The sequence below is a fragment of the Carlito syrichta genome, unplaced genomic scaffold (genome assembly GCF_000164805.1).
Source record: "Carlito syrichta isolate Samal-C Ts95f unplaced genomic scaffold, Tarsius_syrichta-2.0.1 Scaffold314595, whole genome shotgun sequence".
Taxonomy (NCBI): domain Eukaryota; kingdom Metazoa; phylum Chordata; class Mammalia; order Primates; family Tarsiidae; genus Carlito; species Carlito syrichta.
In genome coordinates this window covers 19,222-47,156 of record NW_007258691.1, presented here as the reverse complement: position 1 = coordinate 47,156, position 27,935 = coordinate 19,222, and the positions used below count along the sequence as shown (strand labels likewise).

The 27,935-nt window shown below is 39.1% G+C and overlaps 1 protein-coding gene across 1 annotated transcript in view; it reads right to left on the bottom strand.

Annotated features, from left to right (window-relative positions):
* The window catches only part of LOC103274172 (ventricular zone-expressed PH domain-containing protein homolog 1-like), a 79,010-nt gene extending 51,281 nt beyond the window's left edge, over positions 1–27,729 (bottom strand). The window contains exons 1-4 of the mRNA XM_008071631.2: positions 27,705–27,729; positions 25,432–25,515; positions 16,570–16,709; positions 12,597–12,731 (exon numbers count right to left, since the gene is read on the bottom strand). Coding sequence (XP_008069822.2) covers positions 12,597–12,731; positions 16,570–16,709; positions 25,432–25,515; positions 27,705–27,729 — 384 coding nt within the window. The remainder of the gene's footprint in view (positions 1–12,596; positions 12,732–16,569; positions 16,710–25,431; positions 25,516–27,704) is intronic.
* Positions 27,730–27,935: the final 206 nt, after the last annotated feature.

Below are 27,935 nucleotides of genomic sequence, written 5' to 3'. Positions count from 1 at the left end.
GGTTTGCTAGGATCTTGTTGAGAATTTTAGCATCTATGTTCATCAAAGATATTGGCCTGTAGTTCTTTTTCTTTGTTGGGTCTTTACCTGGTTTGGGTATCGATGTGATGTTAGCTTCGTAAAATGATTTGGGGACAGTTCCATCTTTTTCAATCACCTGGAATACCTTCAGTAAGATTGGTATCAGCTCCTTCTTAAATGTCTTGTAGAATTCTGCTGGAAAGCCATCTGGACCAGGGCTTTTTTTTTATAGGTAGTTTTCTTATTATGTAGTCAATTTCTTTGATTGTTATTGGTCTATTTAGGGTCTCAATTTCTTCTTGTTCCAACCTAGGCAGGTTGTGTGATGTCAGAAAGTTCTCCATTTTCTTAAGGTTTTCAAGTTTGTTTCCATACAAGTGTACGTATTAGTCTCTAATGATCTTTTGTATTTCTTCAGGGTCAGACGTGACTTCATCTTTTGTGTTTCTGATTGTGCTTATTTGGTTTTTTTCTCTCTTTTTCTTGGTCAGTCTAGATAGGGGACCATCGATCTTGTTTATCCTTTTGAAGAACCAGCTTTTTGTTTCATTGATTTTTTTTTTTTTGTATTGTCTTTTTGTCTTCTATGTCCTGGATTTGGGCTTTTATTTTGGTGATCTGGATTCTTCTGCTGAAATTAGGGTTTTTGTGGTCTTGCTTTTCCAGCTTCCTTAGGTGGCTTGTTAGGCTGTTAATGTGTGATCTTTCCATTTTCTTCACGTGCGTTTGTAGGGATATAAATCCCCCTCTTACTACAGATTTCATGGCATCCCAGAGATTTTTGTAAGATGTTTCTTCATTTTCATTTGTTTTCAGGTATCTTTTGATCTCTGTTTTGATTTCATCATTGACCCAGGAGTTGTTTAGCATCATGCTGTTTAGTGTCCATGTCTTTGTGGGTTTTGGGGGGACCTTGTTGGTGTTAATGTTTATTTTATTTTATTTATTTTTTTTGAGTTGGAGTCTCACTCTGTCACCCAGACCGGAGTGCAGTGGCTGCTCCCGGCCACTGCAGCCTTGACCTGCTGGGCTTCGGTGTTCCTTCCACCTCAGCCTTGCAAGTAGCCAGAATTACAGGCATGCGCTACTATACCTGGCTGGTTTTTTAATTTATTGTAGAGATGAGGTCTTGCTGCCCAGGTGGGTCTTGAACCCTCGGGCTCAGGCAATCCACTCACCTCAGCCTCCCAAAGGCGCGGGATTACAGGCTGAGCCACGAAGCCCGGCATTAATGTTTATTTTTATTCCACTGTGGTCCAAGAAAGTGCATGGTAAAATTTCAGTCCTTTAAATTTGCTTATGCTTGATTTATGACCAATTATGTGGTCGATCTTAGAATACATTCCATGCGGTGATGAGTAGAATGTGTAATCTGTGGTCTTTAGATGGAGTGTTCTGTAGGTATCAATTAAGTCCATTTGGTCAAGAGTCACATTGGGGTTCCGGATCTCATTGCTGATTTTTTGTCCTGATGATCTGTCTAGGGTTGTGAGTGGGGTATTAAAGTCCCCAGTTATGATGGTGTTAGAGTCAATATCTTTCTTTAGTTTTCCTAGAAGTTGCTTTATGAAAGTTGGCGCACCTATGTTGAGTGCATATATGTTTAGGATAGATATTTCTTGTTGATGGAATGAACCTTTTATCATCATGTAGTGGCCGTTTGTATCTTTTTAAATTTTTGATAGCTTAAATGGTATTCTGTCTGAAATTAGTTTTGTGACTCCTCCTTTCTTTTGTGTTCCATTTGCCTGAAAATTTGTTTCCTGTCCTCTTACTTTGAGTCTGTGCATGTCCTTTCTTGTGAGATGGGTCTCTTGAAGGCAATATATTGTTGCTTGGTGATATTTTATCCATTTTGCCATTGTATGTCTTTTCAGTGGTGCATTTGGTCCATTCACATTCAGGCTAATTATTGAAATGTGAGAGTTCTTCCCTATCATAGAGTTCTTATAGAGTTGTTGTTCTTACTTGGCTTTTAGTCTTTCTTTTAGTTTGGGGGTTGGTTCATGTGTATTTTATTCTTTTTCCTGTACTCTTGTAAAGAACGTTGCTTCTTTTTCTTCTGTGTTTAGTACTTTCTTAAGTGTTTCATGTAGCGGTTGTTTGGTGGCAGCATAAGTTCTTAGGGATTGGATATCTGGGAAAGATTTCAATTCTCCCTCTCTGATGAAGCTTAACTTGGCTGGGTAGGTTATTCTTGGTTGAAATTGTTTATCTTTTAGGACTTTGAAGATAGGGCTTCAAGCTCTCCTAGCCTGCAGGGTTTCTGTAGATAAATCTGCTGCTATTCTAATTGGTCTTCCATGGTAAGTGATCTGGCCTTTTTCTCTTGTTGCCTTTAGGATTTTTTCTTTTATGCTTACTTTGTTTAGGCGAATTATTATGTATCTAGGAGTTGGTCTTCTCATTTGTTGTGTTGCAGGGGTTCTCTGAATCTCTTGTGTTTGAATTTTTGCATCACTGATTAGAGAATGGAAGTTTTCTTGAATGATCTCATGGAAAGTTTGTTCCAGTGTGGTCTCTGTCTCTCTTTCTACCTCAGGAAGGCCAATTACTCTTAGATTTGGTCTCTTGAAGTAATCACTCATCTCTTGAAGGTTTTGTTCTGTCTTTTTGAGCTTATTTTCTGTGTTTTTAAGAGTTTGGGTTATTTCTATATTTTGGTCCTCAAGCTCTGAGATTCTTTCTTCTGCTTGGGTAATTCTGCTTTCCATGCTATCAGTTTGTTATTTATTTCATTCACAGTATTCTTTATTACTGTTATCTCAGATATCAGCTCCTTCCTAGTTTCTTCTTGTTTCTCCTCACTTCTTTTTAATCTCTCCATTAATGTCTTGATATCTAGGTTTGTAGTTTGAGACCAGTCATTCTGGGGGCTCTTCATTGTTTGCATTGCAAAGTCAGTTTTCTCGGTGGCTGCCCTCCCAGGGGTCTGGGGGAGACCCATATTCTTCTTTTGGTTTTTCTTCATTTGTGTAAATTTTTCTCTCTCCCCCTTTCCCTCCCCTTCTTTAAATTCTGTTTTTCAGGTAAGGGAGTGTTGCTTTTGTTTTGCTTGTGCAATCTCATGTTCTTCCTTATGAGGGTCCTCTGGCTTTGTTCACTTTTGAGGTTGGAGTGTGGGCTGCAGGCTGTACTTTTTGCAGTTTTGGGGTTTAATTGAGGGGGAAGCTGTGATTCAGAATCTATATGCTGATTCCAGCATCCACCAACAGGTGTATGAGCACATTGGAACTTATTTCCCACTGCCTTACAATCTGTCTGTGCAGCAGGATGTAGGTTTGGTCCCTGGATCAAAAGGAGGTACAAAAGAGGAAAATAATGGAGGAAGGACGAATCAATAGGAAGTTAGAAAGAGAGAAGAGTGAGAGGGAAAACAGACATACATACCAACTAACAGGTGAAAGAGAGACACAAGGCCAGAGAAAAGTGAAAAAAACATGCAAGAAAAATTCCCTAAAGAATACTGGTAGCTACACAGAATCAGACCAATAAAATCGTGAAACAGATTGTGTAAGTCAGAAAGCAAACAAAAGTGAGCAAAACAAACACACAAAATGATAAAATCAAAAGTTAAAATAAGAGATCAGAGTAGCTCTGGAATCTTTCCTGAGGGTCTAAGTTCTCTTCAGCTCTGATCTCTAGCCTCTCCCCTCTGTTTTCGTTACAGGCAGCTAGATTTACTTGCAGGTTGGGTTTGTTTTTTTTAGCCTGCTGCCTGGGAGGTCTGCATTGCTTCGTTGCCTTTGTCTGATTTGGCGTAGGGGAGGGGCTTTGTCTCCTGTTTAGCAACGTTACCTTAGGAACTGAGGTGGAGGCTGGTGGAAGGTGGGCAGGGCAGTGCAAATCTCTGCCTGGAGAATGGCGAGGTGGCAGTTTCACTTTCGCGGATCTTTTCTCTCCACTCGTCTGGGTCCCTGTTTGATCCACTATGGTGGACTGTAGTGTTGTGGGAGGCACCGGGATCAGCTGCACAGCTGGGCGCTGGGTCCGAGGTGCCACCAGCAGGCTGGGGTGAAGGAGGGGGTCGGGAGTTTCCTCCTCTGGAGCTGAGAGCCTCCAATCAGCACCTCCTTAAGGTATGCTGTTCCCTTACAAAAGCATGGGTCAAACACTGAGTGCCTCAGCCAGGGTGGGCCCAGAGCTCCAGAGCTCAAAAGCTCCAAAGGGCAGGCAGTGAGCGGCGAGGGTGACCCTGGGCCCCTCACAGGGTACTTCAGCCAGAAATGGGACTGGTATCTCCGAGGGGCGGGCACCCAGAGCCTCCCTGGTTGACCAGCGGCTTGGTGCTGGGTGCTGGGCGAGACGATGTAGCCGGGAAAGGAGCTGAGACCCGAGACTCCCGCACAGGCAGGAGTTACGTATAGTGGAGCAGCAGCAGCTGGGGGGCTGCAATATCCGGCCCTGCGTGGTGTTTCATGTAGAGGTGGTCTCTGGGCCTCAGACCAGAGAGGCTGGCGGTGGGCTGGGTGTTGGGGGAAGAAAAGTAAGTCTTTCTGGGAACTCATGTTCGGAGAATCTCACAAGTCCACCTATGCCGTCGCCATCTTACCAGAACTGAAAGCGGAATTTCTTTTGAGGCATCCTCTCCGTCGGGATTCTGGTTTCCAAAGACCCCTGTCTCCAGGGGGACAAGCATGCAGTTCTCCACTCTTTCCACCTTGAATCACAGCCATGGAGCATTCTGACCTGATCTGTGGATTCCAGCAGTGGCCTGCTGTGGCCTCCAGGGCAGCCATGTCCTATTCTGCTTTGTGTCTGAGGTGTCAGGGGTTTATTTCCTGCTTGCAGGGCCCTTTTTAGGACAGCCCTCCCCAGAATGTTTTGTTTATTCTAAGTTTAGGATCACTTTTTCACACTCCCTGAAGAAATTCTGTTTCTATTGTACTTGAAAATGAAATTGTACTTATATTTTAATTTGGAAGAACATTTCCATTTGTGTGATAATGATTGTTCCTAACCATGAGAAGGTCATATCTTTCCATCAATTCAAGTTTTTATGTAAATATTTTTTTTAAACTTTCATCATTAAAGAATTTAACATTTTTTTCTTAAAGGTCCTTTATAGGTTTTATTGCTATTATAAAAGGTAATTAGAAAATCAATGTGTATACGTATATGGTTGAATTTATATGTTGATCTTATATCAAATAACTTTATGTATCTTTTTTATAAGTTCCAGAAAGTTAGTTTTTAAAATTTTCTATCCAGATAATCTTGTCAATCAATAATTTTTCTCTCTCTTTTTTTCCTCTCTCTCTCTTTCTGTATCTCTATCTTTTTCTGTCTCTGGTTTCTTCTGTTTAAATCCTTATAACTCTCATCTGGCTTTCTTGTCTTCCTGAATTGGGTAGGACCTTCAGTAACATGTTAAATGTTGAGGGTGATAACAGGCATCCTTGTCTAATTTCTAATCATAGCAAATGCCTTTTAAAAAATTATTGTTTTAAAGATGTGTGGTACAATTCAGGGCAAAGTATTCAAATGTTCATTATGCAGGTACCCTTGTTGATGAGGTGTACCTCCCCCCAGCAGAATCCCACTACTGCCAATCCCTCTCCCCTCCCCCCAGCAATTTCCCACTACTGACAATCCTTTTCTTTTTTTTTTTTTTTTGAGTTGGAGTCTCACTTTGTCACCCAGACTGGAGTGCAGTGGATGCTCACTCTGTCACCCAGACTGGAGTGCAGCCTCGACCTCCTGTGCTCCGGCGAACCTTCTGCCTCAGCCTTCCAAGTAGCTGGAACTACAGGCACACGCTACCACGCCTGGCTGATTTTTTGTTTTATTGTAGAGATGAGGTCTTATCAAGTTGCCCAGGTGGGTCTTGAACCCATGGGCTCAGGCAATCCACTTACTTCAGCCTCCCAAAGTGCGGGATTATAGGCTGAGCCACCAAGCCCGGATTCCTTTTCTTATAGTATAAATTTTTTTCTATATGTATAATGTTAGCCCTAGGGTTTTGATATTATTCTCTTTTTTGTAGGTTTTTAAAAAAAGGTTTTAACATTTAACTTGTTTTATATGTAGTTAAACAATTGTATATATGCATTAACCAATTATATGTACATATTTGTGTCTATTTTTAGACCAGTCTGTTTCATTTATTTATATGTTAATTCTTTCTATAAAAGTGAAATGATTTAATAATTATAGGTTTTATAGTATGTTTTAATATTTAGGAATGTCTCGTTTTATTTTTCTCCCTCTCAAAAATTTTCAAACTATTCTTACCTGCTTATCTTTCTGCCTATATCCTACTATCACTTCCAAAAATCATCTTCATAGCACTTAAATTGGAGCTCGGTTAACCTATTAATTAACTTAGGAAGTATTAACATCTTTGTCATAGTTATTATTCCCAGTCAGAAACCTTGTATGTCACTATGTTTCTTCATGTTTTGTTTCTCTCCATTGTTCTCTGACATTGAGAAAATTTATCCATTCTCATTTGTAAAATGGGAATAATAATGCTATCTTTCTCACAGTGTTGTTGTTGGGATTAAGTGAAAGAATTGATATTAAGTGCACATTACAGAATCCATTTAGAATGTGCCCAGTAAACTATTATTATTAATTCTAATAGTTATCTTTTTATTCCCATATTATCTAAAGGTAATGTTGATTTTATCTTATTTCAAACAGTATAATCCTTATTTCCACATTGTGTTCTATTTGTCAGTAGGTAATTATTATTTTTTTTTATGCCTACTATGAGCCAGACATGTTCTTTAGATACCATGGGTTCTGTAATGACTAATACATACAAGACCCTTGTGCTCATGAACGTTATATTCTCATGTTGGCTCGTGCTTTCGGATAATACTAAATTATAAAGCTTGTAGTAGGTATTCTTATTTTATTTGAATATTTTAATAAAAACATCTTCAGTAGTTCACCACTAACCATAATTTTTCTTTTGTTATAAGGCAAATGTTTATCATGCTAAGAAAATGGCTTTTCATTTCTAGTTAGTAATAGTGCTCACTTTTTTTTTTATTCAGTCAACACATATCACATATCAATGAAATGTTAGGAGATACTCTGGGTGCTGGGTGTACAACAACAAGCATTTGTTCTCATGGAAAGCCAGTCTAATTAGGGACACAGACATTAATGAATTTTTTATACAAAATGTGTGATAATTAAAAATGATTGTTGGATTTTATCAAATACCATTTAAGTAACTAGAGATGATATTTTTTCTCATTTGAACTATTGAATTGACACATTGTACTAATATTAAACTTTTCTTATATTTTTTTAACTTAAAAATATAGCATTATATTACATAAGGATTTTCACACTCCAACTCCTGTGCAAGACTGATACATACTTTGCAAGTGATAATTTGATTACATTTTATAATATTAATAAAAATTTATGTTTGAAATTTGGAGAATGTTTTCTGACAATGTTGACTGGATCAAATTAGAAAAGTACAATAACTTGAGAGATTATCATTCAGGTTCATTTTTCTACTTTTACTCTGAACTTCTCTTAATGCATCTAAGACAAATTTGAATTTGTTATTTTTTTAGAATGTTAGAGAGATGCCAGTTCAGAATAAGAATATAAGTTAACATTCACTGAGCTATCACAATGTGTGACCATCGTTCACCAAGCTCTATATGTATTAACTCATTCAATCTCAAAATAGCTCTCTGAGGGAGGTGCTAACATTATCTCCATGGCACAGATAAACTGGGGCACAGAGACAAAGGACACAGAACTGGCAAGGAACAGAGCCAGGTTTTTTTTGTTTGTTTGTTTGTTTTGAGTTGGAGTCTCACTCTGTCGTCCAGGCCAGAGTGCAGTGGCACCCTCCCGGCCACCCCAGCGTCGACCTACTAGGCTCCGGCTATTTTTCCACCTTAGCCTTCCAAGTAGCTGGAACTACAGGCGAGCACTACCATGCCCGGCTAATTTTTTTGACTTTTTAAAAAAATTTTATTTTATTGCAGAGACGAGGTCTCGCCAAGTTGCCCGAGCTGGTCTCAAACCCGTGGGCTCAGGCAATCCACTCACCTCGGCCTCCCAAAGCCAGATTTTAAACCCAGGTGATCTGGCTTCAGAACCAACATGCGTAACTACTCTGGTATGTATAGGAATCAAGAAAGGCAGGTATGCTGCCAAACTGACACTGGAACTTCAGTTTTTAACAAAACAAAAGATGTCTCTTTGTTATGCAAAGTGTGCGGTAGTACTGAGTGGCTCTCTAGAGCAGCATTGCTTTATGTGGTGGCTCAGAATTCCAGGCTCTTTCTAGCGTTCTACTACTCAATCTTAAAATTTGCTTCTACAATCACTGTGTGGGGAAGGGAGGGAACACAGAGAACAGCACTGGCTTTTAAAATCGTCTATTTGTAGTGACACAGATCCCTTCTCACTGTCCATTGGCTGAAGCAAGTCACGTGTCCACGACTTACTTTAATAGGCAGGGAAATAAGATCTCTGTGGCCAGAGGGGGGAAACACCAGGTGTATTCGTGTCAGCCCTGATGTTACCAGGGTATGCACTCCAGCTCTAGATCTGCCACTGACCTTTGCTTTCAATTTTAACATTAACATTTGGATAATAACAGAACTTTTTTTTTTGAGTCAGGGTCTCACCCTGTCACCCAAGTTGGAGTACAGTGGCATGATCACAGCTTACTTCAGCCTTGACCTTCTGGGCTTAGGCGATCATTCTGCCTCAGCCTCCCCAGTAACTGGGATTACCAGCGTGCCGCCAACACACCTGGCTAACTTTGTGATTTTTTTTCTAGAGATGAGGGAGGTCTTGCTATGTTGCCCAGATTGGTCTCCAACTCCTGGGCTCAAGCACTCCTCCCATCTGAACCTCCCAGAGTGTTGGGATTACAGGCATGAGCCATTGCACCCAGTCAATGATAGGATTTTTTTAAACTTCTTTATTTATTTTAACTTCTCCAATGAAAATTTATTGAGGACCTGGTGTGTACCAAGCAATACAATGGCAAACATGGCGAACAAAATCCCTGCCCTCAAGCAGTTTGCAATTTAATACACAGCTTACTGACAATTTTCAGTTCTAAAATTCTAAAAAGCAACCACAATAGCAAACTTACCTTCATATCTTCCAGATTGTTATATTCTAAATACTCAAGTGTTTTTTTCAGAAGTTTCTTTGTTCTCCCTTGTGTACCTGGATCCACTTGACTGTAGTGAGACTCCACCACAGCAACAGATACACACATAGCCATCTCTTTCAAATCACTAATGTATGTCTATACTGGCACTTATCGTGAAAATAAAGCAGACCTCACACCATTCTCTCAGCTATTTTGAATTCAGTACACTTCATAAAAAATAGGAGACAATCAATTTGAAAAAGACCTGGGCAGATAATTCTGCCACATAATGTACAGTCCAGATATTTCAAAGTTTTTTCTATTACTCATGAATATGCCAAATTATGAAAACTTAAAAAATTTTAAAAATTTGGTTTACAGTTAAATTTCCCTTAGGGAAATATTTATTGGTATAAAGTAGAAGAAATATGAATAAGTATACGTGTGAGTATGCACACAACTAGTTTGCCAAGTTTTTTTTTTAATCTCCTAGGATTTGAAGCAGCCTGCCAAGTTTTAATTTACTAGTTGCCTCTAGTTAAAATACAGTTCACAATGAAAAATTTATGAGAACTTGAGGCATTGTCTTGAAACATGATGCTACAGCTGAAAATTTGAATGAAATGTGCAAAGCATTCCATTTTACTTTACACTGATGCAATTGTGGCATTTCCTTTATTTTTAATACTACATGCTGAATTCTCAAACTAAAGCCAAAAAAATAGTGATGCAATAGTTGGATGTGTCTTTAGTGTCTTACAGACAATTATAAATATACTTCTGATTAATCACACCCACTTCTCATCCCATTATAATTCTTCAGCACTTAAGAAATACTGCATTAGTTTTGCAAGATATCAGTTTCTGATCAGTTGATTTGCTACTTGCTTGTACTTTGAATTTATTTAATACTAGTATGCTTGTCCCTCTTCTCAATAGTAAAACAAGGACAGAAACCATTAGCAAATATTCTCTGAACCTCTGGTTTGTTCAGTAAGCATCTAATATGTTATTTTGGGTTTTCTTGAAGGCAAAATAAGAATAATCAGAATCTTTGAATATGGGAAGAGTTTCAAGAGAGAAGATGGTAATACATACTAGAAAACATCAGTAACTGTTCTCCTCTCTCAACATACATATTCCCCTTGAACGATCTAGTCTTTTGCCATGACACCAGGTGCTGCCTTGTGACTCCTGGGTCCCTATCTCCAGTCAATGCTGTCTTCTTGAAGTCCACACTGACATCACCATCTGTTTATCCATACACACAGCTCGGGTTCAAAATGGAAACCAGAATGCTTTATCTTCATCTGCCCTATCAGATTCCTTTGTGATTTATCTTTGTCAGGATTATGTTATCATCGATGTGGCCCAGTGACGTACCTGGAGTCATCCTGGATTCTTCCATTTTCCTTACTCAGTCCCGTTGATCTGACTTCCTTAATAGCTCTCAAATTCATCGTTTTCCTACAAATTCCAGTTTTATCCCTTGTTTCTTAGTCAATTATGCTGATGTAACAAAATACATACAACTAGGTAATTTGTAAATGATGGAAACTTATTTCTCACAGTTCTGGAGGTTGGGAAGTCCAAGATCAAGGAACAGGTAGGTTCAGGGTCTGGTGAGGGCCTGATCTCTGTTTCCAGTATAGCACTTTGAATGCTATATCCTCACATGGAGGAAAGCAGAAGGGCAAAGGGTCTAGCTAGTTCCTTCCAGCCCTTTTGTTTACTTATGTATGTATGTATTTTTTGAGTTTGAGTCTCACTCTGTTGCCCACACTGGAGTATACCAGCACAATCATGGCTCACCACAGCCTTGACCTCCTGGGCTCAAATGATCCTCTAGCCTCAGCCTCTCAAGTAACTGGGACCACCATGCAGTTAATTAATTAATTTATTTATTTATTTATTTGTAGAGACAGGATCTCGTTATATTGTCCAGGCTGGTATCAAACTCCTGAAAGCTTTTTCTTATACCGTTGTTTATCCCGTTCTTGAGGGTTCCACTCTCATGACTTAATCACCTCTTAAATGCCCCACCTCTTAATATAATCCCATTGAGCTTTAAGTTCCCACATATGAATTTTGGAGGGACACATACATTCAAACCCCCAACACCTTCATTTACTACCTGACAAACCTACTAGCCTTCTAAGAAGTCTTCCTGTCTCCAGTTGGTCTTCCTCTAATCATTCCCTGTTATTTCAAGGCACTCTTCTCATAGGGACATCTGACCTCCTTAGTGTACCTTCACTGCCCATTTCACTCTGAGTCGGGGGGTCTAGTTCCACACTCTGGTCTGTCCTCATTTGGCTGCCTGCCCAGGAGGTCTGTCAACTGTGCTTGTTTTCATACTTCTAAAATGCTCTGTGTCTCACATCACACTTGCCTGCCTCAGTGGAGCTCTTTCTCACCCTGACCATGTTCTCTCTCTTCCTACCCACCTTATCTTCATTTGCTTGTTTTGTGGTAATTGCAGAGGACAAAGGAATGAGAGGATGTATGGAGGGAAGTCATGAAAAGCACCAAAGAACCTGAAGTATGATTCCAGGTTGCTCTTTCCTTGTCAAACCCTTGGTCTACAGTTTTCTTTTGTAAAAATGTGATTTTTTTTTTTTAGGAGACAGGATCTCACTCTGTTGCCCCGGCTGGAGAGCAGTGGTGCGATCATAGCTCAGTGTAGCCTCAAACTCCTGGGCTCAAGCTCCCTTCCTGTTTCCTCTGAAGTAGCTGAGACTACAGGTGCGGGCCACCATGACCCACTAATTTTTAAATTTTTATAGAGACAGGGTCTTGCTATGTTGTTCAGACTAGTCTCGAACCACTAGCCTCAAGTGATCCTCCTCCTGAGTAGCTGGGACTACAGATGCAAGTAACAGCACCCAGGTGCAAAATGGTTTCTGTTTTGTACAGTGCATGCAGTTTTTGTGTGGTACTGGGTGGGTTTTATTGTGTTAGTCTATGAACCTCAAAAGGTGTATTCAAAAACCACTCTCTCCTGAGTCCACTGTGGGACCATATGAAAATCATTACTTATTAAGTTATTCAGATAATGAGGACCAGCGTAGTGGTTCATTCCTGTAATCCCAGCACTTTGGGAGGTTGATGCAGGAGGATTGCTTGAGCCCAGGAGTTCAAGACCAGCCTGGGCAACATAGCAAGATGTGGTTGCTACAAAATTTTTTTTTAACTAGTGCATGTTTGTAGTCCCAGCTGCTCGGGAGGCTGAAGCGGAAGGATTGTCTGAGCCCAGAGGCTGCAGTGAGTTGTGCTTGTGCCATTGCACTCCCCACTGGGTGACCAAGTGAGACCCCAACTCAAAAAATTGTTAAAAACTTTTTCTGATAATGATAAAAGAAGGTAAAGGAAAGAAGGAAGAATCTGAAGTTGTTTTGTTTGTTTGTTTGTTTTTAAGGCAAACTGTTTCACGGCAATCTTGGATCTTGGCATAAAATAACATGACTAAAAAAGAAGCATTTACCTTCTGCTGTGGAAACGTGGACTCCAACATGGCTCTTTCAAAGCTGTGAGCATCCCCTGCTTGGGTCTTCTCCCACAGAGCTCGAAGGAATTGCACAGAGCGACTCTGTATGGACAGGGGCTCAGGAAACAGGCTCTAAAGGGTATTAGAGACAGAATCATAACACGTCATCTCTTACCCACAGTATTGTTTGATTTCAAGGCATTATTTAGGATTGGTTTAAACTTTGACATGATTTAAATTTAAATGAAACAATAAAAAGATATATTTTTTTTTTGAGTGGGAGTCTTACTGTCGTCCAGGCTAGAGTGCAGTGGCACTCTCACAGCCACTGCAGCCTTGACCTGCTGGAGTCAGGTGATTGTTCCACCTCAGCCTTCCAAGTAGCTGGAACTACAGGCACATACCACCACACACAGCGAATTTATTTATTTATTTATTACAGAGATGACGTCTTGCCAAGTTGTCCAGGTTGGTCTCAAACCCATGGGCTCAGGCAGTCCTCTCATGTCAGCCTCCCAAAGTGCTGGTAGTATCGGTGTGAGCCACCATACCCGGCCAGAAAAGATCTATCTTAAAGATCAACTATGTATTTTAGGCCTTTTATTTTTAACAGAAAATTTAAATTATTTAATAGGATTTTCAAGGCAGTTGACAACGATCTCTATAAATATGCTTGACTTTTGTAACACAGTGTTTATCTCAATGATTTCCCAATAATGTTACTTAAGTGAAATGTAGTTAATATAAATATTCATGTATTTTATCAAAGATCTGGAAATCAAGGAATAAAATTAAAATAAAATACAAAAATCAAGTCTATTTATACAGAGTAGATAATGAAGAACAGAAATTAAATAACTAAGAATTCATTGTGTAACTCCTCAAATATGACCAGTGTGAGCGGGTGTGGGGGGAACACAAAAACACTTTTAATCCTAAATGTATATTGAGTGAATATTCTTAAAGCTTTAAGATAATTTCTCTTTAAGTGTTGAACAATAAGAGTGTTAATGTAGAGAAAATCACATTTGCTTATGTTTTACTCAGGCAATGAAATCAACTTTTCAAAGGAAGATTTAAATTTGTGTTTGTATATTTACTGATCAATATGTCTAATAATCACTTACATGTTATAATGTTACACCTATAATTGTGAGAAGCCTTTCAGTTGAAAGGAATAATTTTTATAAAAACACACAGAATAACTATAAAGTGTATAAAATACCATTACACTGCCTATTATGCCATATGTATTACCCTTTATGTATGCTGTATGGTAAAATAATGAGATTGACTTATAAAATCTTATCTTCTTGTCAATAACTATGTAAGCATTGGCTTATGAGACTCTTTAAGTCTGTGTATTCAAAGCTTCTATTTAGTGAACACAGATTAATACACTTTTTTTTCAGAAAAACTAATTATTATTATCTAAATGACTTGTTTCTAATACCGAGTGGGAAAAGATGGAGAGTCTTAAACTTCAAATAAGTGGTTCACAGGTTTAAAAAGTTTAAGAGCAGTAATAGATTGACTATGCAACCCATAAAAGGGGACACATTTAGGAATTTAATTTCTTCACTATTATCAGAAACTTATGCAGCACACAATTTTTCATTTAAAGAAGAAGAGGACCTGATTTAATGAATCACCAATCTAAAGAAGGGCATTTAGACTGGAATCTGTGAATTTGAGAACTCCATTAATGCATGAAGTTGACAGAAAAGAGAGACTAGCCCAGGACACAAGATTAGTGCTGGGTTTGTAATTGTCAAGTCGAAGTTTGATTTTTATTTACCCCAAAGTCTGAATCCACCCACAATATCAAAGGTGTATAAAAAGAAGCAACCAGCCGGGCTCGGTGGCTCAACCTGTAATCCTGTGCCTTTGGGAGGCTGAGGTGAGTGGACTGCCTGAGCCCACGGGTTCAAGACCCACCTGGGCAGCGAGACCTCATCTCTACAATAAATCAAAAAATCAGCCGGGCGTGGTAGCGCATGCCTGTAATTCCGGCTACTCGGAAGGCAGAGGAGGAAGGATCACCGGAGCCCAGCAGGTCGAGTCTGCGGTGGCCGGGAGTGGCCACTGCGCTCCAGTCTGGGCGACCGAGTGAGACTCCAACTCAAAAAAAAGAAAAAGAAAGAAAGCAACCATTATAGAAGAATGAACACAGAAGAAATGTAGCATAAGCAGATGCTTTTTGGTGATTCTGCTTAAAGAGAAAGACAAAGAATCAAACTAAGTCAATAAAATAAGACTGAGGGGCAAAAAAAAAAAAAAGTTTTCTTGGTTTGCTGTCAGAAAACTGGCAAATGTTATGAACAAAGCCAAAGATGAAACCAAATACAAAATCACTGATGGAAACTGTGTGAAAAATATAAGTAGAAGAATAATAAGGTCATTATCTCAAGAAAAGGAAGAAAAATTAATGCTTTTTTAATATTCGGGTATAATTTGGTTCATATCAAAATGTGAGTTCTCTATGAGATGTTATTAAGTGTTCTTAAGAATCACTATTAAAAAAGGTATTCCTAAGGCATGTTCAATTTGACTTTTTTCTTAATTACTATAGTTTCACTTTATGATTATGGTATACTCAGGGTTAACATTCATTTTTTTTTCCTAAGTAAACCTGACTTTATAAAGAAATACAACTCTCTGCTTGGTGACTTTTGTAGGAGCTATTATAGAAATATTTTATTAACAAAAGTAAAACAAGCTATCTTATCATTATCACTTGGCTTAATTTTCAACCCTGTTATAACATTTGCGTTTTGTTTTTTTCTGCCTTTTCCCTCCCTGCTCCTAGCTGCATCCCTCATTTTATTTTTCAACACATGTGCAACAATGAAAAGATCACTAGGTCAGGAGTCAGATGGTCTGAGTTCAGTTTTATTATCTGTAAAAATGATGTACAAGATTCCGTCTATTTCTAACATTTTATAATCTAACATTCAAATTTTATGTGGGAGTTTAATGCATCCAAGACAATGATTCACACATAAAAATCTCTTTTTATGCTAATATCTTTGCATCAAATTCTTCATGGTTAAATTGAAAGTTGCTCCTTATGTAATTCCACCTATATATACACTATAGTAAAAAAGTGGCATTCCAGTATGTTAATGCTAAAAAGAATACATTGATATTAGCATTAACTGGAGATTGGAAGGCTCTAGCGAAATAAAGGCTAGCTCTACGTAAGGAAAGCCATTCTACAAATAAACTGTTTTTTTGTTTTGTTTTGTTTTTTGGTTGTTGTTTAACCAAAGGCATTTTCCCTTTCATTCATTCTTCTTTTTATTCCTCTTTCTCCTCCTCCTCTTCTTTTTCCCCCTCCTCTTCCTCCTCCTTTCTTTTTCCTCTCCTCCCCCTCCTCCTCTTCCTCTCCCTCCTTCTCCCCTTCCTCTCTCTCCTTCTCCTCTTCCTCCTCCTCCTCCTTCGAGGCAGAGTCTCATTCTGTTGCACTTCCGCAGGCTGGAGTGCAGTGGCATGATCATAGCTCACCTCAGCCTTAACCTACTGGGCTCAGGCAATTCTTCTGCCTCAGCCTCCTGAGTAGCTGGGACTACAGGTGCATGCCACCAAGCTTGGCTAATATTTTAATTTTTTTTGTAGAGATGAGGTCTCACTATGTTTGAGGCTGGTGTTGAACTTCTGGGCTAAAGCAGTCCTCCCGCCTCAGCTTCCCAGAGTGCTGGTATAGGCATGATCCACTGCACCTGATCCATTCTTTTTAAAAGCAAAGAATATGCAAGAATAATAATAGGTTTGGACTACTGATTAATCCAGGGTCTTTTATAAGGAAACTATCTTAAAATATAGAAAATCTACAGTGAAAATGATTAATGAAATGTATATGTGTTGTCGTTATCTGCATGTTGACTTTGGCCAAGGAATTCAATAAAAATTATCATAAACTCACTCCAGCAGCACATTAAGGAACCTGTTGAACACAAATGATACATACCTGCTGAAACAGAAACATGATCTGGATCCATGGTTGAGGCTCCTGGCTAATGAGAATAAAGCTGGATTTACTGTAGAGGCAGTAATGGCCCTTCAGGGAGCAGGTGAAGAACAGCTTTGCTACACAGCTTCTAACCGTGTCTAGAAATGAATACACATAGCACTAGACATTAACTTCGTCCAGAATTACACTTTGTTTTTATTTTTACTTTTTTTTGAATCTCGGTCTCACTTTGTCACCCAGGTTGGAGTGCAGTGGTAGGATCTTGGCTCACTGCAGCCTCTACCTTCTGGGCTCAAGTGATCCACTTCAGCCTCCTGAGTATCTGGGATTACAGGTACATGCCACCATCCCTCGCTAATTTTTTTACTTTTTGTAGGGATGAGATCTTGCTATGTTGCCCAGGCTGGTCTTGAACTCCTGGATCAAGTGATCCTCCCACTTCAGCTTCCCAAAGGGCTGAGAGTACAGGCATAAGTCACTGTGCCCGGCCCAGAATTATACTTTATACTTCAACACACAAGCACCTTTAGAAAATATTCCTCAGTCTTCAGATTGTAAGCTATTAATTTCAAACAACTGTATATTTAGGAGTGGATTAATTTCATGAAATGTAGATTTAAATGAAAATGTTTGAAGCAGGTTGCATTCCATCTTTCGCTTGTTTTAATTAACAATATGTGAAGAATCTTCAAGTAACTTCCATGGAAGAAAAAAAACCTCTCACCAATAAAAGGGAGATATTGTGTCATTTTCATCTGATTGGACACCATGAAAGGATAACCTGAGAGGATTAAACACACGGGTGGCCCAAACCCAGGCACTTTCTGGGCAGAGGATGGTTTGCCATGAACTGTGCTTGCTGTTTTCTTGGTTGTGCAGGCAGAGACGGCTTCCAGAATAACTCTGGCTGAGGTGTGGCTTACCATTAACTGGCCTGGTGTGCTTTGAGAGTTTTATTTATTTTTATTTATTCTTTGTTTTTTGAGTTAGGATCTCACTCTGTCACCTAGGCTGGAGTGCGGTGGCACAATCATGGCTCACTGCAGTCTCGACCATTTAGGCTCAAGCAATCCACCCTCCTCAGCCTTCTGAGTAACTGGGACTACAGATGTGCACCACCATGCTTGGCTAATTTTTTGGTTTATTGTAGAGATAAGGTCTCACTATGTCACCCAGGCTGGTCTCAAACTCCTGGGCTCAAGCAGTTCTCCTGTGTTGGCCTCTGAAGTGCTGGGATTACAGGCGTGAGTCACTGTGCCCAACCCTGGTCTGCTTTGAAAAGTTTATCTCATCTTAAAGGACTTCCACAGGGAGACTTAATGAGATCATTCTCTAGAGACAAGAAAGTGGTGGGTGAGTGGTGTAGAGCAGAGGCTGTGAGGTGCCATATGTAGACTATTAGAGACTGTCCCTAATGAATGAATGAAATGAATACAGGTTGCAATTCTATGTGCTAGACACTGTTAAGTATTAAATAAAGTGTTTTGATAATGTTTTGAAAATGAATAGATTCAGTATGCCCTACTCTTAAAAATTGAAATGGACTAAAGTTTGTTAAAAGTTGACGGGGAAAGTTGGTGCAGTGGTGCTCACCTGTAGTCCTGGTTACTTGAGAGACTGAAGCGAGAGGATGGATCCCTTGAGCCCTAGAATTTGATGCCATTGCCAGCCTGGGAAACAAAGGGAGATCTTGTCTCTTAAAAAAAAAAGGTTGATGGGGACCCTGAGAAGAGTGGCAGAATCAGTCCCCACCTAAGATTGTGTATTGAATTTTCTAGAGGATGGGGAAGGAAGGCTTATCTGTGCTCCATCAGGGGCCAGGTGTGAAGGAAGTGACAGACTTCAGGAAAAAATTTGGAAACGTTTAGGGAGAGTGACCAGTGACAGATTAGAGGAGGAAGTCTTGGAAACAAAACAAAACAGTAAAGCCACAGGGCAAGTAGAGATATATAATTTTAATAATTAGTGGCTTTCTGTGATTTTGAAACATCGGTACAGAAGAGGACTCAGTTTTGTGAAGTTAATTGTTTTGGAGAATTCTTACAAATTAAGTTGAGCATTCAATACCCTTGCATAAAATCAGAAATCACATCCGTATTCTGTGGGTAATGGACTGTGGGGTGTAAAGCATGCTTGAAGTTTCCATGGACAAGACAAGGAGGCCTGGCATTGAGAAAGACATGAGAGGACAGAATGGAACAAAATATCAACTTAGAATTGCCCTATCAAAAACTGTTCAAGAAAAATAATTTTATTTTTAGAAATAATTACTTATTGTTATATGACACTAAATTTTGCAGTGGTTTGTTACATAGGAAAAGTTTGCTGATACAAGGGGCTCTAATTTGCAGTCAAGTAATATCTCAATCAAACACACACACATAAATATACACATATGTGTGCACACATGCATACTGCTCCTTTTGCTACTCCATTTCCAAGGGAGAGGATATTCAATGCTACCATATGTAAGACTTACATACTTCACATTCCCTTGCTGCTATCACTTTATCAGTTATGCTAGAAAGGTATTTCCACTCCTAACCCCCACCTCTAGTTTTGAAACTATGGATTCTACAAAGCCAGGTTAATGTCAATAGGACAGAGAATAGTTACTCTAGTTCACAAAAAAAAAATCAAGAAACTTAATTGTGTTGATGCCTCAGAACATTGTGATTATCAATAATATACTATTTCAAGAACAGTTTTTAAAATCTATATTAAAGATTTTGCAGGTAAGAACCTTTTTCTATAGAATGATATCTTTGATAAGCACCTTCTCATTTATTTTCCCTCATTATTATAATTCACTACAATAATCGACAGTTACAGGCATGGCCTTGATAAGTATATAGTATGATGATACAATATACATAATCTTTGCATGAGTATAAATCCTTGATTTACTACATATACATTGTGTGAGTATTAGCAGTGATGCTCTGAAAAATTCAATTCAATGCTAAAGAAAGAATTCAGGTGTTTCATAAGAGCACATTCACAAAAATGGTATTTGAAGTAAATCTAGGTGCAGTGTATATATTGAGACAGAAATATGCTTTGTTTTAATAGAAAGTTTCAAAAGGGAACATGCTCTTTTCTAAGAATCCATGCAGTTAGCTTGACAGTTAGCTTGAAGTTGGACGTCAGGCCTTTGCCATGAAAAAGTAGTTTTTGTCTTTTTCCTTCCTCTAAATTTTTACTGCTGATTCATGTTTTCTTTTGAAAATAAACACCGATTAGATTTATTTTACTTACTCTGAGTCTACCAACTTTTTATATACAAGCCACAAAGGTCTCAGATCCCATAAAATGGTCAAAGTAGCAGAAGAGATCCTTAACTCAGAAGCACATACATTGCTTACAAAAATAAATCAGTTCTGTGATAGAAGGCTTACGTTAATGTTTTCAGTAAATCTGGTCTGTATCAATATCTTTCTCTTCATTTTCTAAAAACTTTCCTGGCTTGTAAAATTCTACTGACAACATTAAAAATTTAGCTTTTTAATTTTTCCCTGTGACTTTTTTACCCTCCTGTTCATTCCATGGCATCAAATGGTAGACATGCAATAGATTGTTGCTGGATGAATGAATTAATTAATGAATGTCAGACACTGTGCTGAGAGAAGTAGGGGCCGTGATGTTGACCCTACTCCTATGACACCTACAGCCAAAAGGGAGAAACATCTGTACTTATAACAAGGCTTACAAGTTGTTGATGAGATAATGGAGGGATACACAACCATGACTGCTCATAGAAATGAGCAAGTCATCCTGACTGGGGAACAAGGGGAGTCTTTACAAAGGAGAAGAGATTTGATCTTGAAAATGACAAACATTTTGAACTTAGAAAACGTGACAGAAGCATTTTGAGTATAGGGAATCCTAAAAAAAAAAATCAGATGGGCATGAAATGTCCTAGGTATTCCCAAGTAGTATGTTTAGTGTATTTGGGTCGTTGAAATATTTTTAAATATAATTGATGCCAAAAGGGTTATTTATTTTTATACTCTAAATGTTGAAAAGAGGAGGTTATGCTTTCCTAGATCTAGGGGAAAAAAACCGAAGTTATTTCTTTCATTTTATTAGAATATGGCTTGTTTTTCTAAAACTCAAAGGATTTGATTAGGTCTTATAAAAACCGAAGTTAACATGAACATAAGTAATTTACAATATAATGTACTGCATATTAAAATGCCCCCATTACATGCATTACACAGATGGATACATTTAAAGACATAATACAAAAATACAAGAACACTTGGCCTTGAGTCAATATCTTTAAGAATCATTTTGGAATGTTTTGTTTCTTCTGCCACTTTTCTCCCATAGTGCCGTTCAATACCTTTATTCCTGCATTGCATTCACTAGGTCATATCTGAGAAACATATTATTCTTCTTAGGAGACTAGACACAACTCATCTCCTATGGTAGTCACTCATATATAATCTATACCATTATTTTTTGTTTAGAGATAAGTGCCTTTTAAGATGAGGAATGGAATATGGGTTTACTCTTTTAAAAATAATTAGTAGAGATAACAAAGAGGTGGCTTTATTTTTTGTAAAACAGAATGTTAGCTCTTGTTTTGAATTTTTTACCAAACTTATTCTTTGAAAGTTCCCTCCCAGCTAAACAAGGGTCAAATGAATGGATCTGGCTATCTTCCCAGGGTGTTCAACCGAGCCAATCTTTTTAGTATCTAAACTAGGTTTCTAGAATGATTTATAAAAACACAAACACAAGAATGTTTGCTAAAATTGCTGTATTGAAAGTATTCATTCATTGAATATAGTTTATAACTAAACAAGAAATTCAGAGAAGGAATTTTGAGGGATTTAGGAAGGGAGGTAATTTCTATTGACTCCTTACTTGGTACCAATCTGTACAGGTAACAAATTACCTTTAGTCCTTATGAAGTAGGCTTTGTTATCTCCATTTTCCTGAAGAGGAAATCTCAAGATCAAACTTCCAGGAAGCAGTTGAGCTAAAATTTGAACCCAAGTACCAGAGTCTTTTCTTTTTCCAGTACATGATTGAATGGCTCAGGTAAGACAGAAGTAATAGAAGTCCCCCCAAAGGAAGTATAATTCAAGAGAAAGATCACTGATCTAGGATTCAGACAACCACGGTCTTAGTTAGTAGACCGTGCTATATTTCCTTTTTGTCCTCTAACTTCTTATCTGAAAAATGGGAGCAGACCAAAATGAAATAAAAGGCTGACCTACTTAAACAAATTTTTGACATTTTTATTTACTTATTATCTTCCTCTCCTAGATAGTAGGCTCCATGAGGATAAGGATTTTTTTTTGTGGTAGTGAATGATCTAAAATATGAAATTTATCATTTATACCATTTTTAGGTTTGCAATTCAGTGCCATTAAGTAAATTCACATTGTTGTGCAACACATACATATATATATACACACATACAATGGAAAGTGATTCAGCATTATAAAGAAATGAAATTCTGACACATGAGTATATATACAGTGTTTATATACGTATATATACAGTGTTTTGTTTACTCATTTATCTGTTGATGGACATTTGGGTTGTTTATACCTTTTGGCTACTAAGAATAATACTGTCATTCAATGGTATAAATGGCCTTAAATGGACAGGAAAAAAGTAGGAAGAAACGTAACTGTTAACTTGTTTGATGAGAACTTTCCCAAAGTAGTTAAAATAAAGTCAATCATAAATTTAATTTTTGAAAAAAAAATAGAACAAATGTTTCACTCTAAAATGCGTTTGCTTTTGCCCGAAAAAATGGAAGAAGGCATCACAAGTCAGTGTGGACCACATTTTAAACTTTTTAAAATTTATTTTTTATTTTATTTTAAAATTTTGTTTATTTATTTAAGAGATGGGGTCTTGCTTTGTTGCCCAGGCTGGAATGCAGCGGTGTGATCATAGCTCAATGTGGCCTCAAACTCCTGTCCTCAAGTGATCTTCCTGCCTCAGCCTCCTGAGTAGCTGAGACTACAGGCCTATGCCACCATGCCTGGCTCAAACTTTAATTCCATATTTTTTGCAAAAACATATTATTATCTTGGACAAAAACTGTACTTCCCCTCACCCCCAAGTTAAAGTTTAGAAGTTTTGAACAGAGTGACAATTATCTCATAACTTTGATGTAGGAAATAGAAAAGGCATTTTAAAGTATAACAAAACTAGATTCTTAAAAGCAAAGATGAATTTCTGAAATGACTATCTGAAATGATATCAATAATTCTTAAAGAGTAGACACTTTGGTGTTTTGAAGACTCAGTTCTGCACAAGATGCTCAGTAATATGAGTTGTTGAACTGATTTGGACTTTAAGGAAAAACTAACAAATTTCTCATTAGGTGAAGAATCTGAGGCAGGAGGTGATGGAAAAAGGACTTTGTCTGGTTTTTACTAAGTTCTATTTACAACACTATCAGTGGAGAAATGCACAGTCCATTGCAGCAGCTAGCTTACAGGCCACATTACATGCATATGTGAAAAATGTCTCCACCCAGAGCAAAAGTACTGTGCTAACTTCTTCCCTTCTGGCACAATTTCCAGCCACTTGTCACACACATGACAGCTTTTGTTCTGAATCATCCAGAGAGTGAAATAAAGTTCTTTAGTAAGTGATTGCTTTAATAACACAACTTTAGTAATTATATATATTCAGAAATATACTAACCATAGGCATACAAAGTCCCATTCTTTGACCTAATTTTGGGGGAAAAATCCCTCAAAATTATATATTTGTATATGAACACATGTATTTATACAAAAACATGGAAAAAAGGTCTGTAAAACCATAGACCAAATGTTGAATGGTCTGGAATGAGAAGTGGAAGTGGGAGTAGGAAGCATGCACTTTTTACTTCATATACTTCTGTATTATTTTAATTCTGTCTTATTGGTTTAATTCATGTATTACCTATGCACTTTTTTTTTGAGTTGGAGTCTCACTCGGTCGCCCAGACTGGAGTGCAGTGGCCGCTCCTGGCCACCACAGCCTCGCCTGCTGGGCTGCTGGAATTACAGGCATGCGCTACCACGCCCGGCTGATTTTTTGATTTATTGTAGAGATGAGGTCTCGCTGCCCAGGTGGGTCTCGAACCTGCGGGCTCAGGCAATCCACTCACCTCAGCCTCCCAAAGGCGCGGGATTACAGGCTGAGCCACTGAACCCGGCTGCACTTTTTTTTTGAGACAGGGTCTCACTCTGTCAACTAGACTGGAGTACAGTGGCATGATCATGGCTCACCGCAACCTTGGCCTGTTGGGCTCAGGCAATCCTCCCATTTAGTTGGGACTGCAGGTGCATGCCACCACACTGGCTAATTATTTTGATTTTTTTGTAGAGATGAGATCTCACTATGTTTCCTAGGCTGGTCTAGAACTTCTGGGCTCAAGCAGTTCTCCTGCCTCAGCCTCCCAAAGTGCAGGGATTATAGGTGTGAGCCACCGTGCCTGGCTTAATTGATTGTTTTAAGTTGAACTTACTGCAGAGGTAATACTGAAGTACAGGTTAAAATCAAATTCTGTACAACTGAAATAAGTTTCTCTGGGGACAGGACAGAAGTAGAAGAACTATCAAGAAGATCTACTTGAAGCCATCACTTGTTCTCTCCAAAGTTCTAGGACTCGAACCCATGTGCAAGTGAGGCTTTTGATACTTATGCTGTTTTGAAGGCCAGAATCATAGAGATGTGGCAAGAATGCCACCAGAAAGCTCTACAAAAGACTTGATATTTTGCTATGTTCAAAGCATTGCAAGAGGAAGACATACTTTTTGTAGCATATTAAGGTGGAAAAAATAGCTAACATAAATTGATTGGTTTGTATGCATGGGCACTGTTGTAAGAGCTTTGTGTGTGTATTACTACTTAATACTCACACCAAAGAAGTAAATACTTTCAGTTTCGAGGAAGAATCTGAGGCTCAAAGATGTTAAATAATTTATACAAGGTCACAATTACCAGCTAGTAATTGGCCAATCCAGGCAAGCCCAAGCTGTCTGACTTTAGTGCCCACTGTACTCTGCTACCTACACAGGTTATGCTTAGATGAAGCAGCAATTAATAGTTTAAGTCAGCCGGGTACAGTGGCTCACACCTGTAATCCCAGCACCTTGGGAGGCTGAGGCAGGAGGATTGCTTGAGTCCAGGAGTTCAAAGCTAGCATGGACAACATAGCAAGACCTCATGTTTACAAAAAATAAAATTATCTGGATGTGGTGGTACATGCTTGTATGTAGCCCCAGCTACTTGGGGACGGAGGCGGAAGAATCGCCCCAGCCTTGGAGGTTGAGACTGCAGTGATCCATTTTCATGCCACTGCATTCCAGTATGGGTGACAGAGTGAGACCCTGAACAAAAAAAGTCTTAAGTCAAAGAGGGATTTAATTTTTTTTTTTTTTTGAGTTGGAGTCTCACTCTGTCACCCAGACTGGAGTGCAGTGGCCATTCCCGGCCACTGCAGCCTCGACCTGCTGGGGCTCCGGCTATTCTTCCACCTCAGCCTTTCAAGTAACTGGAATTACAGGTGCGCGCTACCACGCCCGGCTAATTTTTTTGATTTATTGTAGAGATGAGGTCTCACCAAGTTGCCCAGGCAGGTCTCGAACCCGCGGGCTCAGGCAATCCACTCACCTCAGCCTCCCAAGATGCGGGATTACAGGCTGAGCCACCGAGCCCGGCTAGGAGGAATTTAATTTATACCCAAGTATTTTCAATTATTTAAATCTTATTATAATATGTCACTTTCATTTATACTGTATTTAGAGATTTGTTGATAATTTATTTTGGGTTTTAATTGCAGTTTTGATCTTTATAGTATAATTGAGTTAGTTATATGTCACTCCCCATGCGTACCCAGACTTCTCTCGAGGGAAATCTGGTTGATTGACCCAGGAAATCCCAGTTCAAGGTACTGTTCCACAGTGGGAACCACCTGAACTGAAGGAAACAGGAATCAAAGAAACAGCCTTGGAAACCAAAACAACTATAGTTGCTTTTACTATAGAAAGTTATTTTTCTACAAATTGACATTCACATGACAGAAGTCAACATATCTTTGAAAGTCTTAGTTTCAGCCGGGCTCGGTGGCTCAGCCTGTAATCCCGCACCTTTGGGAGGCTGAGGTGAGTGGATTGCCTGAGCCCGCGGGTTTGAGACCCGCCTGGGCAGCGAGACCTCATCTCTACAATAAATCAAAAAATCAGCCGGGTGTGGTAGCGCATGCCTGTAATTCCGGCTACTTGGAAGGCTGAGGCGGAAGGATCGCCGGAGCCCAGCAGGTCGAGGCCGCGGTGGTCAGGAGCAGCCACTGCACTCCAGTCTGGGCGACAGAGTGAGACTCCAACTCAAAAAAAAAAAAGAAAGTCTTAGATTCATCCAGTGCTTCTTTCAAGTTGTATTTATGTGCAACTTATTTCGTTTTTATGTGAGTTGAAGTAATGATTACATCAGTCATCATAATTAACATTAAATAGAGTTGACTTTTTTTTATTGTTTCTGGTTAATTGTTTCTATCTTCATTTTCTTACTGCTACCCAGAGAAGTCATAAAATGGAGTTGCATTGTTATTCGCCTTCCAGAAACTCAACCTTCTAGCTGTAAATTTGAAGCAGCTGGTTATATTTTGTCCTATAGAAAAAAATGGAAAGATCAATTGAAGAACTAAAGTGAAAGTAAGTGGAGTTGAATTGTCCCTGCCACAATTGGCTATTTCTTGATGGTTCATGGTGTAGCATGAACTTTAGAGTAAGAAGACAGTGTTCATTCAACAAAGGCTGTAGGAATGTCCTTGGTGTCCCCAGAAAATCTGGCATCTCAGAAATTTGTGGAGGAAATCTGATGCCAGGAGCTCAGAGTTGGAAGGGAGTTTGACTGGTGGTCTCTCTCCTATTAGGCAAGGTTGCAATGGGACCAGCTCAGAAAGTTCCTCTTCTTTAAAATCTTGAGATCCAAAACACTTGAAAACCTGGTGAAGCTCACCATTCAAGACCATGCCCGTGTCTTTAGATAATAATGACTTCATTTTGAAATTAAATACAATGTTTTCACATTAGCAAGGCCTCTATTGTCAATTTTTCCACTTCCCTGAGATCCTTCTCTTGTGAAGGGGAATCTGGGAATCAGAAAATCAAGATGAAGGCATTTATGACTCAGAGCCTGCTTGAAAATGTTGAAATATTTGAAACTCATCTGCACTGTGGGATGACTTCTTGCTTAAAGGAAATCTCTTTAAAAAATCATTGGGTTGGTACCCTCAGGAGAGGGTCTTCCACATCATGAACATACAACTATATGAACAACCATATAGTATCTGGTATTTTACTATGTGAGAAAATTCTGTAAGAAAACACCCCATTAATATTGAGTCCCATCTGGCCTTCTGGATTGATAGAAGTGGCAGGAAACAGGATAAACAATGAAAGGTCTTTTCTATGATTTGGAGAGCAGAAAGGCAAGAGATAGCTCAACTACTAAATTTCTTTATTTTTACATGAATAAATTTATCTTAAATAGAGGCAGGGACTTGCTATGTTGCCCATGCTGACCTCCAACTCCTGGGCTCAAGTGATCCTCCTGCCTTGGCCTCCCAAGGTGCTGGGATTACAGGCATGAGCCACCGTGCCTGGCCTCAAGTACTCTATTTCTATAAGCATGTATAAAGAGTCTGACAAGGCCATGTGCTGAAGATGTAGGGTTCATGGAGCCTGCTCTTGCCCATGCCAGCCCTGGTCACCGATCAAGAACAACAGTATTCCGTGGCAACCCTTGACTCAGCACATCCAGAACCAAAGGAGGCAGACATGCCAGTTAACCAGGAGCTCTGAGACCAGCATGTTAATGGTCTGGCGATACATGAACAGTAAGCCATGGGTCCTCACTCTCTCCCTGCTGGTGGGACCCACCTTATCTCTCCATTAGAAGGGGAACCAGCTCTGAATTCTGTCTAGTAGCTGTCAGTGCCCTCTTATCTGGAGACTGGTCCTGTGCATGAATCTCCCTGTGTACACCTGGACAGACCTTGCTGGAAACATGACCTTGGCATCTATTTGCAGCCAAGAATTACGTCTGTCTGAGAGCTTTTACTGCCATGCAAACTTCATCCTTTTAGATATGACTCTCGACTTCACCTGCAGAGTTACTCCTAACAGCCATGCAGGCTTTCCATTGCATCCATAGGGGTAAGAGGGTGTTATCCCACAGGCCACAGTATAAATGGTGCCCTCAGGAGTTGAGCAATACAGAGGCTCTGTACATCCAATGCAAGTGAACCACACCCCAGGGCAGCATGATTTGGGATTGTGTGGTGATCTCCGAGGAGGCTGACATTCTCTTCTAGTTATTTTCTCCTCAACTGTCAC